Source organism: Alosa pseudoharengus, unplaced genomic scaffold (genome assembly GCF_046254945.1).
Source record: "Alosa pseudoharengus isolate Yale_2024_CS ecotype anadromous, Long Island Sound unplaced genomic scaffold, YU_APseudo_1.1 YU_APseudo_1.1_scf_21, whole genome shotgun sequence".
NCBI lineage: Eukaryota > Metazoa > Chordata > Actinopteri > Clupeiformes > Clupeidae > Alosa > Alosa pseudoharengus.
In genome coordinates, this window is record NW_027468674.1 from 28626228 (window position 1) to 28645331 (window position 19104).

The window sequence follows — 19104 nt, forward strand, 5'->3', positions numbered from 1 at the left end:
GCTGTTTCAGGAACAGCATGATCAGGGGCGGACCAGTCCTTGAATCGCCCGTTCGGTTCCGCATTAGAACCATGATAGAGTTATATTCCTCTGCAAGCAACTGCCAGAGACAGGAGACTCAAGCGTTTGAAACGCTGCCAAACAATAACACGGCTCCCTTGATGGTTGCAGCCGTGCTACAGATCAAAAGACCATCCTTATCCAGAAACACAAGACCATCTCAGAACAAACAGACGGAAGAGGCCGTGAAAGAAAAGAAAGAGATAACGAAAAAAGTGCATTTGACATCAAAAGTCCTGTTTGGCTTTACACTACAAAGAGAGGAGAGGAAAAAATGTCCCCTGCACTCAAAAAAAAAAGAAACAAAAAAAAAATCAATTCTGGGCCAAAATTACAGACAGTCTTGTAAAGATGAGGGGAAAAAAGATGACAAAAAATGGCTTAAAAAGAAGCTAGTGGCGAGAGGCGCACATACACACACACACACACACACACACACACACACACACACACGCTCCGGGACCCAAACCCAGGAACTGAAGCACCGGGAGCTGTAATTGGTAAGGGGGGCAGTCGGGAGGTGGTGGGGGGGTATGGGAGAGAGGGGTGGGGTTGGGGTGTCTGAATTGATCGCTGGTCTTCTGCTGAGAGCTGTGGGCTTTATATTCTGCCCTTGTACGTGGAATTCCTCTGCTCCCCTAAAAACTCAATTTCGGAGCCAGGTATGAGCTATTGATTTCCAGCGCAGCGATCATCTCGGCGGGGCCAGCGCGTCCCAGTCGACAGCGCCATGGCGGCCAGACTCCACAGGGATGGGGATTTGGCGAGGCTTAGAGTGGTGTGTGTGTGTGTGTGTGCAGTGTGCCTTTTAAACCCCAATACAGCAGGGCAAAACCCTCCGACACAAGGGGTGAGAGGAGCCGGGCGGAGGGCGAAGGGTGTACTGGCCGTGGAAAGCAGTGTAATTGCTTCAAGAGAAATCTCGGTGATTGCCACTGTGAGGAGGACTTATGGTTTTGTAATATGCTGTGAGGATTTCAAGTGTTCAACCCTTTGGCCCAAATCAGAGCAAGCTGAGGGGAGGTTGCCATAATGTTTGCTTATGTGCATTATGATGTAACACTGTATGACGAGGATTACAAAATGGCTTACCTTTGATTTGGCACAGGTGAAACGAAGGTGATAACTTGGTGTGAAGGACCTGAATGCTTCATTAGACAAAAGGCAGATACAAAGCTGGGGAAGTGTTATTGGAAATGTGTAATGTTTGCTAATTATATGTTTTGCTAGTAGAATGAGCTATAGGACTCTTCCTTTTTTAGAGGGTTGTTTAATCAGGGTTAGTCCCCTGGAACACCCTTCCCCTGGTTACCATGCATGAATGTGTGTCATCATGCACACAATGACATTTGTGCCTATAGACAACCATGGGTCAATGTGGACTAGATATGATAATGATACAAAAAATGATTAGAATATGATGAATGATTAAACCATTATTGCAAAGTTGAAACTTGTAACACAACCCCAATTCCTTAAGAAGGTGGCTTCAATCAGATGAGCTCCATCAAGGTGATTTGCCATCATTCAAGGAGGTAAATGTTTTACCCAGATTCTTTACCACCTACCATCTGGGTGTGCACACCTGGGTCTATATGTACCCAAATATCCATAACACTTGGGATAGTCAGAAATTGCTGACTCGGCCATTTGTTAACAGTGGCAGTCCAGAGCTGAATGATTCTTTGGTAAATGTTGCCCTGCCCCACCACCACCACCACTCATTAGGGCACTCCTGCTAATGCTACATGGATGTTTAAAAGTACAGTGTGTAGGAGTTCAAGTGCATTGACAAAAATGAATAGGCCTATAGTATACTATATGTTTTCATGAGTGTTACATCTATTAGAAATTGTGAATCTATTTTGGGTGAACACAATAATCACACAATTATGACTGCCATGACCCCCATGGTGTATTCCACTGAATCAAACTCAACAACCTGGCCAAAACTCAAAACAATCACAACTAGGCTACTATGCCTACAGCCTACAGAGCTGTATCTTTGCTGGAAAAAACGGATATAGCCTAATGGTCAAGCTGTTTCAATGTATGATTTTGCATGACTTGAGATGGTTAGACCAGCTTTATGGTAGACCAACTTAAGGTACAGCTTGGTAAGAGGGTCACACCAGGATGTCCAGCTGGTGTCTCGACCAGCGAGCTAAACAATCAAAGACCATCAAGACCTGGTATCAGCATTTGCTGTTTTTTTCCCCCTCAGCAGGTATGGTAGAGGCCTAGCCCACTCCTTTTTTCACAATGGGGAGGAATCGTTTAATTGATTGATAACCCCAAACTATGGGATAATGGCAAACGTTTTTTTTTCTCACCAAGCAATATACTTTTACATCTGCTGATTGATGTGGTTTAATAGGCTATTCTGTGTTGGGGAAAATTGCATGCATGTTGACTAGGCTAATAAACACTTGATTAAGCAGCAAGGGGAAAAACTGCAATGAATAATATTTGAGGCTAATGAAAGAAAGTGTGTGTGTGTGTGTATGTGTGTGAGTGTGTGTGGGCGGGGGAGGGAGTATTTTCTAATCTTTTAGCCAAGCGTGTCCGGTTGGCTTGATGCCCAGTTAATTGTGACTGATGAAGGTGGATTTAATTTGCGCTTGGTCACATTAATGTTGCCCCTTGCGCCCCCCTCCAAACGTGACCTCTAGCCTATTAGATCAAATTTGTATTTCTGAAATGGAGGCCTTTTCACCTCTGTCCCTCCACCTGAACGTTACGCAGTCCGAGCCGACCAGTTTCTCTTCAGGCTTTTTTTCAGGCCAGGCCATTGTCCAGAGAAAATTCGTTTCACTTAGAATGTTTAGAAAATGCCTATGCATTTAAATGAAATACCCACATCTGACGGCTATGCTGTTTATTTAGTAAGCGAGGCTGGTTATACTTACAGTTTCATGAAAGAAAAGTGAAAGCAAAGATCGGTCAAAGGAAATGCATGAAGTAATTTCATGACCGTGGCTCCCCCTAGTGGTTTCATTTAGCCTTGATTTGAGTGACTGAACAACTAGTTTTTATGCATAGGATAACCAAGGGTATTTATTTACACAGTATGTATTATTATAGCGTGTTATATGGCTAAATAGATCAGTCAATCCCATCAAATTAGTCTTCAATATTACCCAGCATGTCATTGGCTGATGTCTGTGCTGCTCTCTAATGGATGACGATTAAGAGGAAGGCCAGAGCACAGACTTCAGAGATCAAGCAGCTGGCTAAACCATGTCAACATCAGTAGGCAAATTAAATCACCACATAAACAGTTTGGTGTGATGCAGACTGTCTTCAATCAACACTCCATCAGTTACATTGAGACGATATACAGGTCACAGAGAATTACCTACACCAGGATTATGTTAAATGTCCAACAAAACATTTTCAATATTTGGAAAAACTTGGCTATCTATCATTTCTTTTACTACCAGTTGTTATAATGTGTTACTCGGTATGTAAAGCTAAATTTTTAGTCTGAAAATAGTAGGCCTAATGAAAGTGTCATGTGTGTTATCTAACGGATGAGGATAATCACTGGCTATAATGAGACCACCAGCCGTATGAGTGAGGACAAGATGGCCAAGGCTAACAAGTTCAATTTGCTTTTAAACTGATTTGCGCGACTCTTTTGCTCCTCCTCTGGTCAGACCTCCCAAATCACCACCCAGCGCTTCTACAGCCGTTCTCTGGTCCCTAAACCTGTAACTGTTCCTCCACCACCACAGTGACTCCTTCCAAATATCACAGCTGACTGGGTGAAAAGGCAACTAGACTGGAGACGGAACCCTTCCTAGCCACACGCTCAGATTAAGGATGTGTTTAAAGATTCCACAGAGCTGTGCAGCACAACCCTTGAGCACCTCCGCACTCGCTCAGGGCCTGCTGCTTTGCCTAGTTTGAGTGGCAGACATCATGCCTGGACCCTGTGCCTAAGAAGGGGCACCCCGAGGTCTTCACTGACTACGAGCCAGTACCGTTAACATCACACGTGATGAGGACCCTGGAGAGGTTAATCCTCTCACACCAGAAGACCAGTTTGCTAATCTGGAAAACATCAGAGTGGCAGGGTTGTGCACAATTTAAATTGCAATTCTGCTTCCTGTTTGCTACCTCAATTGAAATGCAAGTGAAATTCAAGAATTGAATTGGAATTTAAGAGCCATTTTAAATTCAATTCTGGAATTTTGCACAAGCCTGCAGAGTGGAAGATGTCATCATATACTGTACCTGCTCCACTAAGCTCACTTCCATCTTGACAGCAGGGAGCACCGTGAAACAGAATACAGAGATCCGAGAGATACGTTTGTTGAGTCGTGCAGCCCGAATCATCATCTGGAGCTAACCGTTAACAAGATGAAGGAGCTGGTAGTGGACAAAATCCCAGTTTGACCCAGTGGTAGGCTAATCTTCCCAAATGTGTTCCTGAGGGTCATTTTAAGGGCCTTAAAACTATTTAACTCTTCACTTCTGTACTGCAGTGATGTGGCTGATGACTTTTATTTGTTATACCTTTACTTTTTTATGTTTGCATGTGTTTATATACAGGACTGTACTGTTATGAAATCCCTTTATTATCTGCAGATCTATTAAAATGTATTAATGAAAACAAACATGGAAACAATCCCCTCGGGATCTTTTGCTGTTAGATTATGATGTCACTCAGTTGCTGGGTGAACAAGGTGTCACAAGACTTTTAACAGCTTAAGAGGCGATCTTATTAGTGCCTGATTTAAAGCAAGGTAAATCACTCCGGTGAGGATTGAGAACAAAAACAAACTATTAAGATACTGTACTTTAAAAAGTAAAGCCTACTATGGAAATCAGGGAATTAAATTATCGTAAAATATACCGTTTGTCCCTTTTCTCTATTTTTCTGTCGAAATATGTCTCACAGAACTGTGCATAGCCCCTTAATCCTATTTGACCACCATGATGACCACCTCGTAGGTGGTGGTAGTGTAGTGGTTAAGGAGCTGGGCTAGCGTGCAGTAGCCTGAAAGTTGTCGGTTCAAATCCCAGCTTCCACCGTTGAGCAAGGCACTTAACCCCAAGTTGCTCCGGGGACAATGTGATCCCTTGTAATATAGCTGACATATGTAAGTCACTTTGGTCAAGAAGTGTCTGCTTAATGTAATGATGACTGTCATGACATGGCAATGCTGACCAGATACAAACCCAAAGCCCCAGTCACTCACACGAAACCAGGGATGATTAAAATACTTTTCTTTACATATATTCTTAATGTGCATTTATTTGCAAAACACAATTTACATTAATAATGTTAAAATTAAATAAAAGTCACAATCAATCAAAAGCACACAAAGAGCTTTTCCGATTATAACATGTAGGAGGCTGTCTGATTTCATTTGACTGGGAAAGACAACCAGAGAGAGGAGAATGGATAAACATAGGTGGCGATTGGTATCTGATGATAATGCATGAGTATGTGTGTGTGTGTCTGTGTGTGTGTGTGTAGACTATTGACTGAATGCATGTGTGTGTGTGTGTGTGTGTGTGTGTGTGTGTGTGTGTGTGTGTGTTGACCGTGACCTCCAAGGCAAAATGGCTGTGATCGTCCTCTTCTCCCAGAAATGATATCGACCAGTGGTATGATTTCAGCATGTCTGTGATGAAAAAAAGCATCAGGCTCCTGTGCAGTAGGGGGTGCTGTTAGAGACTCCAGCCCTCTAGCGTTTAGAAGTCAGGCCTGTCCTTCTTCAGCTTGGAGTAGTCCATGTTCACTGTGAACATCTGTGAACACACAGATTCAGCATCCATGGTAAGCTTAGGGGTATTACTGAACATCTCTACCAAGATAATCACCTCATCTCCAACAACTGTGATCTTACTCTAATCCTATTTGCTAACACAGCCTTCCATACCATGATTTCAAGTGCCCTCTTGTCTGTTGGTGCTATGTAAGATATCGTGTTATAATGAGGCTGCATTCAACCTATTTGAATCTGATCTGTTAGCTTAACTTTGAGTATCACAGTTTTAAATAATTAAGCCTATGAAATACCACAAATAATTTTGCAGTATTCTGATTGTGTTTCCCATTCAAAGCCTTGCTTCAGAGCCTGTTGTTGCTTGATATGCATGTTACTGTGCATGTGTAGTATTTATCATCCAAATGAATAACAGTAGATGTAAGTGCATTACAAACACCTCCATTCCACCAAAACGAACAGACACTGGTGATGTACTGCCATAATACACTTTTTTTTAGAATTCCAAACTCTTACTAACAGACATGACAGGTGCACTGATATTTACTTTGTACTGGTGGTTCGGCTCCACTTTGTTCCAGGGCTCTGGATTGTTCGTACGGTCCCACCTGTGGTGCAAATATCAGACAACACTCAGCCAACACTACCAGTACAGTAGACCAAAGCTATACAGATCTTTTAGACAGAAACAAGCACATCCATATCAAATTTGGAGTAGCCTAGTGTGTGTGGTTCTGCTTACGAGCACTCGGGGTTCTTCAATGCCAGGCGACCTAGGTACATCATGGACATGGCGGCTCCTCCGCCAATGAAAACGAAGAGAGGGATCAACTGAGGAGGGAGCGAGAGAAGAACATTTGAGGGAACGACCCCTCCCGCACAAACCTGCCTCCTAAACTCACGTGCCACAAGTCAGTCAAATCTGAACCGTACATGTAGCCTACCCACTCCAACATATGCGTAAATGATGTTGGAGTCATTCCAAATAAGTCTATGTGAACAGCAAGTGCCTGGACACCATTTCAGTATCAAGCCCAAATCCATGGCTGTGTTAGGTGAATGAGCGGAGGCTCCAGCTCAAAACAATCAAAGTACAATGTTCTGCGCAGTGACCGCCTTTTGCGTCAGGGTGGACTAATAGATCTGACATTCCACTGATAGGAAAAAAGAATTCTACTGTTCTAGAATTATTTACCTGGACCATTCAATCACCTTGTTTGCTTTACTATTTCCCTAATCAGGACTTAAATTATTTATACCACAGCCTCTGGTGACCGTCATATTATGACAGGTGGCGTGTGTTTGCATTAGTCTACTCTGCTATATGGTAGCCTGTGATATAGACCGATCTGAAAAATGACATATCACACAGACTATTTCGAAAAGAATGGCCTAATTTACTCTTCGTCGCCCTTGGACCACGCGTAGCCTACGTTTCTATCCCATATTGTTATAGTTAACCATGTAGCATACAAGTTGCATGCCATGAGTGGACGGTGAATGGTGCAGCGTGTTAGATTAGTCTTGCCTTATGTACTGTAAGCGTCATGGTATGGCGACGTGCATATATGACCTATAAGGATGGCAGCTAAGCGATATGCTCGTACACGACGCCCATATGTGAACAGAATTCAGTTGTGTTATTTAATGTAGCATTTCATGAAAGCCAATAAATATTAGACCACGACTCAGTTGAAAACCAGAAATTAAAATAGGTCTACCGTTTCACCACCAGTCCATTTTCAGCTCGACTTATAGAAACATTGTTGCCGGTTCCACGAACAAGTGAAAGTAACCTATGATATATGTTGTGAAGGCTATAGGCAGGATATAATAATGATGGTAACATTAGGTATACATAGAGAAAATGTGATCGCCCTTATCAGGCAATTTAATCAGTAACTGGAGCTATCCAATTCATCTCATTTTCGATAACTGATTGTGATCTACCATCACAACGGGCCTCGAACTGCCTAAACGTGGAGTGTAGATCAGAAACGTTTAAAAAAATAATACCAAACAATTGCACTAATGGTATAGCCTACCATTTCGAACAGGACATACAGCTTCATTAATAGGCTACTAAGGATATAGGCAACATCCAATTTTGGATGTCAAGGTCAAAAACCTTGCATCAGGCCTAAACTGTCATTATGTACATACATATTTACATTTTCTTTATAGTAAGACGCATCGGGATATATACAAGGATCAATTAGGAACCAAAAATATTCTAGATAAAATTATTAAATAAGTCCTGTATCTACACATATACACCACTTTGACGTTGAAGGAGATGCGACCAATCCACTAGACGCTCGCTAGAGGGAAATTCTATACAATACCGGCACGTCTCAATGTCATTATAAGAGATGACATCCAACCATCTAAGAACCTCTTATTCGAGTGGCTTGCTTACTTACCGCCGGGTGGGATTTAAGTTGTTTCATAACCGTTGAGAGCATTTTTGCAACTAAGGTAATCCGTTCACAACTTAATGTTAGAGTATTGGTTTAAGAGAATTAATTAGCGCTCCGCTGGAGATGAGCGTCCTGCGCGGGTGTGCTCCTAGTCTGAGAACGGGAAATGAGTACGCGCGCAGCGATACCAGTATAATCCCGCCTACATCACTGACCACAACCAATGATAACGAACGACAGAAAGATGATAGTCATACTACAGTTCAGTACCTACATTAGATTACTGATGGGCGCTAAAATGACGTTGAAGTTCATTCCTGTCAACATAGTCATGACTAAATCACCGACATTCATCGTCAAAAGCGGGTGTGTGAGATGGCCTAAATGACAATGTCTTGAAAACATGCAATGAAAAAAATAACATTGAACAGATTCCTAAAAAGGTCTTTATCTTGTTCAAAACGAAACAAAACATATTTTTACAACAATGGAAGCAGTATCAACGAATCCATCCATGTGAATATTCCTTAAATCATAAGTGTCATCAGACCAGTTTGGAGAACATTTAAAAAACAATAGTACCAAAAAGTAAAGAAAGAAAACCCTAAGTGCATGTGACATTGGCGCATTCCATTCATTTTAACACAGCGTACTAGGATCATAGCTTATGCAGACAGTACAACAATCTCCTGTCTAAGTTTTTTTCTTTGTTTTTCAGATTTAACAACAACAAAAAAAAGTAAATTCAAGTAGAGTACAGGTTTGAACACAACACATTACCAACTAAAAAGTGCAAAACATCTCACAGACATCTATCTACCCTGTAGAGGAAAGAAAACAAAAACGCTCAACTCTAATCTTTGTAGAACAAAACAATCAGAAATGCATTGCATGTCCAAACATGAAATCAAAGACTACCCAGCGAGGTATACTACTGGCATGTATAGGAAAGGTTGTCAACATCCCTTTCAAAATCAATAAATACCATATTTAAATAAGGAAGATTGTAATATGATATGGTCTTAAACCAAGATATTAGTTTAAAAAAAACTTTGCACATTACTCAAAAGTGAGGTCTCTTGCGCCATTATAGCAAAAGCATACATTTTTTTGCAGCAAAATGCAATCATCATCATACCCTTTCAACACATGGCTGGTCTGCCAACTGTTGAGAACCAGCATCTTAAAGCTCTAACATCTTCAAGCTCTCCGAAAACAGCTGGGGGGGTGAGGTGGGTCTGACAAGTGGATAAGTCAGGGTTGCAGTCACAAACCCAGTGGTCATTGGTTAAAATATGGTGTTGACCATGTTGAACACCGTGTCTTTTTTTTGTGTTAAGGTAATGCTGCAATCATCATTCTCCACCCTCATTTGAACCTCAAACGCTTGGAGACCCGTCTTAAAGCATCGTCTCTCCTTCTCTGACAAAGGAATGCCTCACAACATGGAATGCTTAAATATCCTCAATGAAATTTGGTCGATTTTCTATGATTGTGATCTTTAAAACATATTTATTATAGTTTTGGTACTGTTAACACTTTGGCAGGAAAATGGTCTCTATGGAGATAGTAATATATGCTGCATAGCATTTCCTTTGTAAGACTCACACCCATCTTAACACGTCATTTCTTTGGGCAGATGTCAAAATACAGGCTGGCAGACACTCACTCATCTCACATCAGTGAACAGCTCTAGGATCCAAGAGGACTAACAAAAAGAAAGAAAACCCACAAGAGTTTCAACGAAGGACAGGGATCAGGTTTCTCCTTTCATCATGAATTAATAGCACCCCCCCCTCACACACACAAACACACACACACATACGCCAGAGCTACGCTACCCATCGCAGTCTTGCTCCTGGCATCTCGCTCTCTTGGTAGTGGCAGCAGAGTCAGGAGTGGGCCTTCCTGTCCCTGTGCGTCCCGCCCGCTCAGATATAGGCGACACTGATAGGCTGTGAAACAGGAAGTCCATGGAGGATGGGAGGGGCTTGTGCAGACTGACTGGGCAAAAAGTGGAGCCTCTCCGTGGTGTGAAGTTGACCTTATCTGGGTCAGGGCAACAGGGAAGTGCACGGGATTGGGACTTGACTGAGAACCTACAGGACAAACAAAAAAAATGGACAATACAATTAAAACCAATTAGATGTAATTAAATGAAATTAAATAATAATAAAAAAAGCATGTACAGATAATGGAGATGATGGAGACATGTACCCAATGTTAAAAGTATACTATGCAGTTTCAGGTATTTTTGGCAACTCTAGAGCTCAACCCAAGATATATTTATATTTTACTTTGCCGTTGTAAATAGCCTACTTCTCATGGCTTGTTCCCCCTGTACACAATGGAAATACTTGTTCTGGAGGCAAAGAACAAAAGGCAAAAACTTCTCCAAAGAGCTACATCTACTGACAATCTACTATCTATATCTACTGACAATATACTATCTATATCTACTATCTACTGACAATATACTATCTATATCTACTATCTACTGACAATATACTATCTATATCTACTATCTACTGACAATATACTATCTATATCTACTGTTTTACGATTCGTACGAGATGTCTTCAGGTCGGCAATTCTTAAAGTTGCATTGCTGGTTCTCTCGGTAGCGACCTGCTATGGCTATGCTGTATGGCTATGCTGTATGGCTATGCTAGGAGAACGATTCCCCTATTACAAGTTCAATTACCAAATTGGCTTCGAAGAGGTTATATTAAGGTAAAAATCTTGAGACAAACCCAAAGAGACATAATACTGATATTACACATAAGAAATGTACACAATATTGGACATGTGAAACAATCCCATCTAACATTTTCGAAAACACAGGCAATGGAATAGAGTACTTTATAGAAAAGGAAAGGTTTTTATGCAAATTGATAAGCAGTTTGCCTCTCCGATGATTGAAGCAATTATTGAAAATTGATTGAAACTAACGTGGTGTTAACCGCTGTCGACATGGTGCAATGCTTTCTGAATGCAATCATCAGTCAGAGTCTCATAGCCTACTTGCCGATTTTTTCTCAAGTGTGTAAATAAATTCCAAAAAAAAATTAAAAAGTGTCCGAAGCCACCCCAGATGACAGTAATAACGTTATGTAATCAGAACAGATTAGGCAAATTTACCGTTACGTTACAAACTTTATCTTTCATACTAGTACAAATTTTTCCCTTTAATACCCCAGAAAAACATTTAAAAGCCTCGACATGTTTCGATCTAGTGATGAAATTGATTTATTCTTGTTTTAAAAGAAAGAACACAGCTATGGAAAATGCCATCTTTGGTTTGGTTGTTTAGAACAGAAAATCTGGTTGCCAGGACAACGTGACGTTTTCACTTTAGTACTCTATTGGGTATTATGCAATACCTTCTCTGTCCAATAGATGGAGACTGCCATTTCAATATAGAGTTTGGGAACACACCACAGACATGATTACATTTCTCATGGCATTAGTCATCATTTAGCTGATGTTCTTAACCTTCCTGCTTGCTAAACTTAAGATGTGGTGCATACAGTTTGGGCTTTTGCCACATCAGATGGCCTTTATCTGTGTATGAAATTGTTGTTTTAGAAGTAAAGAAATAAAAAAAAATAGTTAAGGCAGTTAGGAAATCGCTTGGGGTGTTGAGGTTGTTTAGGCATGGTTAGGTTTACATGCATATGTGTCTTTGTGTAGCTCTGTGTATGCAACACATACCTTCATGCAAGGGTGTGTGTGTGTGTGTGTGTGTGTGTGTGTGTGTGTGTGTGCGCGCGTGCGTGTGTGTGTGTGTACACACTCACATGACTTCCTCACACACCGGGACCTTCTCACAACCCTCGGGTGGCTCCCTCTGGAAACACACACTCTTGTTGGGACGGGGGGAGGAGGAGAATATGGCCAAGGGCCCATCCTCCGCACACACAGGACCAAGACAGGGGGCAGAGGAGTCCCCGTCTACCCCAACCACCAGGCCTAAAGAGGGGGCAGAGTCATCCTGGTCGTTCCCACATAGAGTGACCCCAGTGGGGGCAGAGGCGTCCCTGTCGTCCAGACTCAGGGGGAGAGCAGAGAGCCCATCCTCCCCACACACCTCTGGGGGTGGAAAGGAAAGAGAGGAAGAGGAAAGCATCACAAAAGTGCAAAAGCTTTTTTTTTTCAATATTAGAAAACATTCTATATGAAATGTTGATATACACAAAATCTGCCCAATCTATGGTTTAAACAAGTGAAATGCCTGTACAGTAGGGCATGTGCACACACTCGCATGCACACATCACAACATTGTATAGGCTACCCCAGTGGAAAAACCTGACCACTAAACACTAGCATCACAAAAGTGCAAAAGCTTTTTTTTTTCAATATTAGAAAACATTCTATATGAAATGTTGATATACACAAAGTCCAAAAAAAGAAAGTTAAAAAAATAAATAAAAAAAAAGAGGTTAACAGCTTAGAGTTTAGCCAATGTGGGTTTCAATGACATGTTTTCTTCAAAATCTGCCCAATCTATGGTTTAAACAAGTGAAATGCCTGTACAGTAGGGCATGTGCACACACTCGCATGCACACATCACAACATTGTATAGGCTACCCCAGTGGAAAAACCTGACCACTAAACACTAGTTTACACTAGTTCTGCTCTTTTTATTTTTCTATGACCCAAATAGTTTTGTCCTTAGCTACGCTGGAAAGCATTTTGGTACTTCTGTTGTTTTTATACATATTTAAAATGTTAATTTATAAAAATAAATGTAACTTTGACTTGAGGTATGGGGCAACTTGTTGAGCCATGTTGGTGGGCAATCATACGGTCGATTCTAAGTGTTCTCAACATTGCTTGGCAACAACGTCCTGCAAGATTGCTCAAAATATTGACCCGTGTATAGGTGCTGGTGGATGGCCTCACCTCTGACAGGATCCAGGGTGCAGGTCACAGGAGATGAGGCCAAAGACAGATCAGGAGAGGAGGAGGAGGAAGACGAGGAGGAGAGTATGGACGTGGCGGGAGAAGAGGAAGGAGAGGGGGAGGAGAGGCAAGTCTGATGCTCGCCGCAGCAGTTGCAGTATGGGGGTACTGGACCTCTGCGTCCATTAGGGACCAGGAACTACACACACACACAGAAAATCAGACAAAACGAAGAGTGAGGTTTACATAGCAACTAAAAAAATTAACCAGATATTGCCTCACAGATCTCCTTTTCAAAATGAAAAAAATAAAATGTGGGGATGTTTTACATCAGAACGCATTTAGTGTGTCTGTGTGCTCTTACATCCAGGAGCTGCAGAAGTGTGTGTGTATGTCCTATTAAAGATACCCTAAGAGATTCTGGATGACATCATGTTTGTTGATATTTAAACCCAAACACCAAACAAAACAGCCCCCTCACCAAACTCCCCATTCCTTCCACCAATCTCCCGCTCTCCCCTTTCAGTGATTGGCTGGAATACTCATGTTATAGTTTGGTAAGACAGACTTGCTCCACTTTCCGCTTTGCTTCCCGTTCACAGAGCCAGGGCTGTGCACAAAGACTAGGGTTGTTTTCACAGCGTACTCACGGAATAGAGAACTAGTGGATCGTGAGAAATCGCTTAGAAACGCTTACGGTACCGTTAGGTCTGAGAGCTGCAGTAGTAAGTGGTGAGAGAGAGAGATGGTGTGTGTGTGTGTGTGTGAGAGAGCGAGCTGTCTTACATCTGGGAGTTGCTGTAGTTTGTGTCTGTTTCTATGTGTGTGTTCTTACATCTTGTAATAGTGAGTGCTGTTTAAAGATGGTCTCCAGCTCCTGGTCCAGTTTCTCCTCACTGTGTCTGAGACGAGTGTGGACTCCATTCAGAGGGATGGGAAGAGGCTGGCTCTGAACACACACACACACACACACACAGTTATGTACATATTACACTACAATCATCATACCTCATACCCATTCATGTGAGCCAGTAATCATATGAAGCACAAGTGAAACACACACACACACACACACACACACACACCCAACTAAATGTAACATAACGTAACATTAAAAGGGTTCCAAAGACGCATACACTCACTTTCCTCAAAATACTGATGTGTACTAGTGTTCTATGTGTGTATGTGGATGCATGCATGTTTGTTAACCAACATGCAAAAAATGAGACTTCACAGGTTCACCGTCTGCTTGGCAGGAGATGGGACACATGGTACTCATCCCCTGCAGCCTGAATTCCAGGCCTTCCCATCTGGCTCTCACCTCAAATACCCACTAGCTACAACCAACAGATACAAACACTCCTTCATAGTAGCAGAATAGCTGAGCCTAACCTCCACAGGGAAACATAGGGAACTTCCCCATCCCCATTTTACATCTGTGGGGCGCATCTGGCTTTCCTTGTGTAAGAGTGAACTTAGTGTGTACACCATGACCAAAAGTGTGTTCGTAATAAAAAAAATAAAAAAAACTTGACCAAAGTGAAGACACAGACTAGCCAGACAGTGTACAAACATCTAGATGAGAATTGAGTATTCAAGACTCATACTGAGTTAATTTCCTTTAGGTCAGTATTTATAAAATCCATATAGGCTAGATACAGAAATAAATACTGTACAAATCTATGTGTAGGGTGTGGGTGGGTGTTTTTTTGCCACACAGCTGACAGAAACTGGTATCTGAAAAAGGAGAAGCTTTGCCACTCTTCCTGTTGCTTCACTCTGCAACTCTCTTCACTTCCTCTCGTGTATGTGTATGAGTGTACATACGCTAGCATGTGATCTTTCCCCCTACACTTCATAGCCATCCACGTGTGTGTGTGTGTGTGTGGAAATGTGTGTGTCCAGAGAGAATAGAAACAGGTGAACAGCCTCATCTCTGAGACCGCACAGAACCAGCTGAAGAAGTCACATACTTTTAGCCAGAGTACTTCTGTTTAGGCCTGTGAGTAAACTGCTTTAAAAACATGTCAGAGTTGCCAGAAGCATTAAACCTATCGAAAAAAACTGTAGAAACTGAGAAAAAAACAGTTATGAAAGGTTATACAAATGAACCGTTTTTCGCCGTGGATTTACAGATTTACATGACCGGGACTGATGACACCGCTTGTGCTACTGAGACAGATGTGCTACAGGTGTGCCACTGATACTGATCCCCAACAGCAAAAGAAGTGTACCTTGGAGACACCGATCCGCTCAACTGAATGAGCATACGGCACGGACATGTCAGCCGAGGCATTCTCTGGCATTCACACTGAACTAGGTTACACTCACTGTGGAATGCAGCACTGTGCTAGGGTGCACTGTATTTAGAATAGTGTTGGGTACCTGGGTGATCCAGGGTGGGGAACTGGAGCCAGCCTGAGTGACCGCGTGGATCCTTCTCCTGTCCAGACTTCCCCCCAGGACCACAGCACACTGCTGCTGCTGGCGCTGCCTGAACCCCTGTAGAACAGAGGACAGCAAAGATATTCAGTAAGACATCAAGAGGGGAGGGTGCACAGGCACAGAGCATGAAAAGCTAAATTAAGGGTGAAGAACGAAAGAATATCAGAACGACATGCAGATTATGGCTACAAACATCCATTCTCTTTTGCTTCTCTTAGATTAGATTAGATTCCCTTAAAATCTTTGATACATTTCTGTATTAATACATGCTGATGCAATGCATTGGCCTTGTGGTCCTGACAAAACCACAGACAATTTACACATATTTCCGCCTCAGAAGAGGGTCAAAGGTAACAATTCAAAGGTCACCTCTTTGTGTGCTGCACTGCCCCATGATGCCGAGCGCTTATGGCTGCCTCCCCCTGGACTGCTCTGCTGGTTGTCCGCCCACGAGGCTGGAGTCTAGAGTGAGGAGTAGAACTAGAACCATGAGGGTCACACCGATCATCACAGACCATAGTAATCAAAATGTACACAAATCATGTAAACAACATCCTCATCACTGACCGGAGAAACAGACAGAGGCTGCATTGGGAATGTCTATCCCATCTCATTTACCTATCCACTTTCCCTTGACCTTGATGGAAAACATTGTGGGGTCAAGGAAAGAGGACAAGAAGCTTTCTTTAAGACTTAGGCATAGATAACATCTAAGTAAAGAAAATCCAACTCCATGTACACATGGTGCCGTAATTATAGGAAGGTGGGTATCATTGACCTTCATGTTGATCGATTGTTGCTACCTGGCAGAGGGAATTGTACGCGTTACATTCACTTTTCCTTTTGTAAAGAATACTCCAGTGTGCTATATCTAAAAGAAGATTTGAAAGGAAGCGTTGGAAACACCTTTCCTAACCATATAGAGAATCTGAACAGCTATTATCACCAAGTCTTTTTCTGGTCATTTCATTTTCGGACAGGAACCTTTCTGAGCAAAAAAAGACTTTCAGCCAGTCACTTGACAGACCATACCAACTGAGCAAACCAAACAGACAGCTCATCCATCATCCTGCAGACTAGACTAATCAGAAGACGAACATAAAGGCTGAGTTTGTGTCTGAATGCCAAGGAGATATTGTGTAATGTAATGTCACATGAAAGTAGCAAAGCATAGAGTTAGGTTTGAAAATGTTAGAGGATTCAAAGTGAAAACATCAGAGGGTGGGGAGGGCAGGTTTTTGTTTTTTTCTTGAAGGATGTAGCCTACCCACACCCTGGGTAAAGTGAGCAAAAAAACTGCCGTTTCAGCTGACTAGGGTGAGGTTAAGCCCTTTTTAAAATGATGGCTGTAATGTGCTCCTTGTGCTCCACTCATCTGTTTTCCCCTGTATCTCTCCTTTGCTTTTTCCTCTTTCCTCAACTCAGTTGGTTCTCCCTCTTCTTACACCCATCACACGGTTCCTGTGTCAAAACCACCCTATACTAAAAGGAAAAAAAACACACTCATGCAACCTGGTAAACTTGAGCACACATCCGTGCACAGGCACAGCCCAGCTTGCAGAACGCCCATTGAAGTACAGCTTGAGTCTTGAGTTTTGCAAATGCATACCCAGTCCAGTGGACACAGTAGTGCCTTTCAGGAAAGCGAGAAGTCGTCACATACAGTTGCAATGGCAAGCTTGTTTTGCATTTCAAATGAGCAAACCACTCTGGACCAGTGACTCAAACACGTTTAGTAGAACAGAGAGTGAGGACATGCAAATCATTAAATGATTGACTTTCAGCTCCAGCTACCTGATTCCCAAAGGCCTTGAGTCTGGCCTGAACCCCAGAGTGAAAAATGAGCATTGGGAGTTAAAGGTACAGCCTGTGGTTCTGCTGGAATGTTGCAGATGTTTGCATAAAGTGGTATACTGAACTTGTTATGGCTCCCTTACCTGAGTGGACTTGTCCTTCTTGTAGTGTGATCCTTCCCTGGGCCAGTGTCCATGTAGATATGGGCCCACAATGGCGTCCAGTGAATGGCTGTGTGGATTCTGTCCAGTTAGTGAGCACCACAACTGTTTCTCAGACACTGCAGAGAATTGACAAAGGTGCATAGGTGGACTTAGGATAGTGCAATAAATCATGTCAGTCATGCATCTACTAACTAACTTGACTGCAAGGATAAACTACAACCTATTTTGGCATACACCTGCACATTATTGCACAAAATCCGTTCCAAAAAAGAAATTATGTATGTTGAGACAATACTAGACACATTTTCCATTGCGGTTTCTGCCCACTATGAATCCACAACCGCGCTAACTATTTTCCAAGCTGCAATAACGTTACTCAGTCCATCCTGAGCTACACTGAAATGGCGAGGCTTTAATTTTATTGCAAGACCTTTCGTGGAGTCTCTTTAAAAGGAACATCATTTCCCATCAATACATTATTGTTAATACAGAAAATTAACACTGTAGTTACATACAAAACAAGCATTGGTGCAACGGGATGAAAAAGATAGCACAATGACATTGAACTTTTGTCTGTAGATTTAAGGGGTCACTTAGCTGATCCTGCTAAAACGGCGGGCAACATGTGGGTCATAACGATGCAATATTAAAAATGATCATTCATGCAAACAACTCATTTGGAAATCCAACAATTGCAAGAAAAAAACATATTGCATGTATAGCATCTCACGTTTGATGACCTATGCTTTCAATGACCAATCTCACAGAAATATTGATTTAAGTTAAGAGGAAAATGAGCTGAATGTAGGCTAATTTAACATTATAAGCAGATGGCTAAGTCCATAGTGCGGGGCACAATGACCTCTGTTTAGAGAAGAGCTAAAGAAGAGGTTGCAACATTGGTCAATGTGCATGTGCAAACTTTTACTTTACCTGGTTTGGCATCTCTCAGAGCCGGCTGGGGTTTGCTAATACTGTTGTTGTTAAGCTGGAAAGGGACAGTCGCCTTCATCGGCTGCATACCAGAGCTGCCCCGGGCGACCCCAACTCCGCCGCGGCTACACATCCCTCCCTCTCACGCATGGACCAACAACCGGAGCAAATCGCTGCTCTCTCGCTAACAAACTAACAAGTTAAGTTTGCAGGGCAGACGGTAACTTTTACAGACACGGCTAAACTTTAACTGTTACACAAAGTCTACTGACGAGCTCATTTCAGTCGTTTGCCTTTTTAGGTCAATTTAGTGCTTACTTTGGAGCACTACGTTAGCTAACGTTATAATACGTGCACTGGAGTTGCTACTCGAGAAGTTAGCAGTTGTTTTTCATAACTCCTTTCGAGCTTTCTAGAGGTCGACTAAATTAATTTGCGAACTGTACACAACGTCACTAACAAATAAAATACGAGCTATACCTTATTTGTTTATTTTTTGGAAAACAGTTCCTATTGTTTAGCTATCTACACTGCGTGTTATCTGAGTTCCTCTCCTCCGTATGAAACGCTACTCATCCAACTGCTGAATGATGAACCATCTGTACGGGATAATTAATCCAAAGTGGGTGGGGGTGTCTGTGA

At 42.2% G+C, this 19104-nt stretch overlaps 2 protein-coding genes across 3 annotated transcripts; both read right to left on the reverse strand.

Annotated features, from left to right (window-relative positions):
- Window positions 1-5305: 5305 nt before the first annotated feature.
- Window positions 5306-8525, reverse strand: ndufa4b (NDUFA4 mitochondrial complex associated b). Its single transcript, XM_076298493.1, has 4 exons — window positions 8225-8525; window positions 6544-6632; window positions 6349-6409; window positions 5306-5823 (listed from the first exon to the last, which is right to left on the reverse strand). Exons 1-4 carry the CDS (start codon window positions 8264-8266, stop codon window positions 5767-5769), a joined length of 249 nt encoding a protein of 82 aa, XP_076154608.1. The 5' UTR covers window positions 8267-8525; the 3' UTR covers window positions 5306-5766.
- Window positions 8526-8653: 128 nt separating this feature from the next.
- On the reverse strand, window positions 8654-19025 carry LOC143138070 (protein FAM117A-like). 2 transcript variants are annotated; one of them, XM_076298490.1, is made up of 8 exons: window positions 18463-19025; window positions 17509-17645; window positions 15941-16033; window positions 15512-15628; window positions 13962-14075; window positions 13127-13325; window positions 12022-12313; window positions 8654-10320 (listed from the first exon to the last, which is right to left on the reverse strand). In XM_076298490.1, the coding sequence occupies exons 1-8, from the start codon at window positions 18593-18595 to the stop codon at window positions 10059-10061; spliced, it is 1347 nt and encodes a 448-aa protein (XP_076154605.1). In that variant the 5' UTR covers window positions 18596-19025; the 3' UTR covers window positions 8654-10058. The 2 variants fall into 2 exon arrangements, with proteins under 2 accessions (XP_076154605.1, XP_076154607.1); XM_076298492.1 differs by lacking the exon at window positions 13962-14075.
- Window positions 19026-19104: the final 79 nt, after the last annotated feature.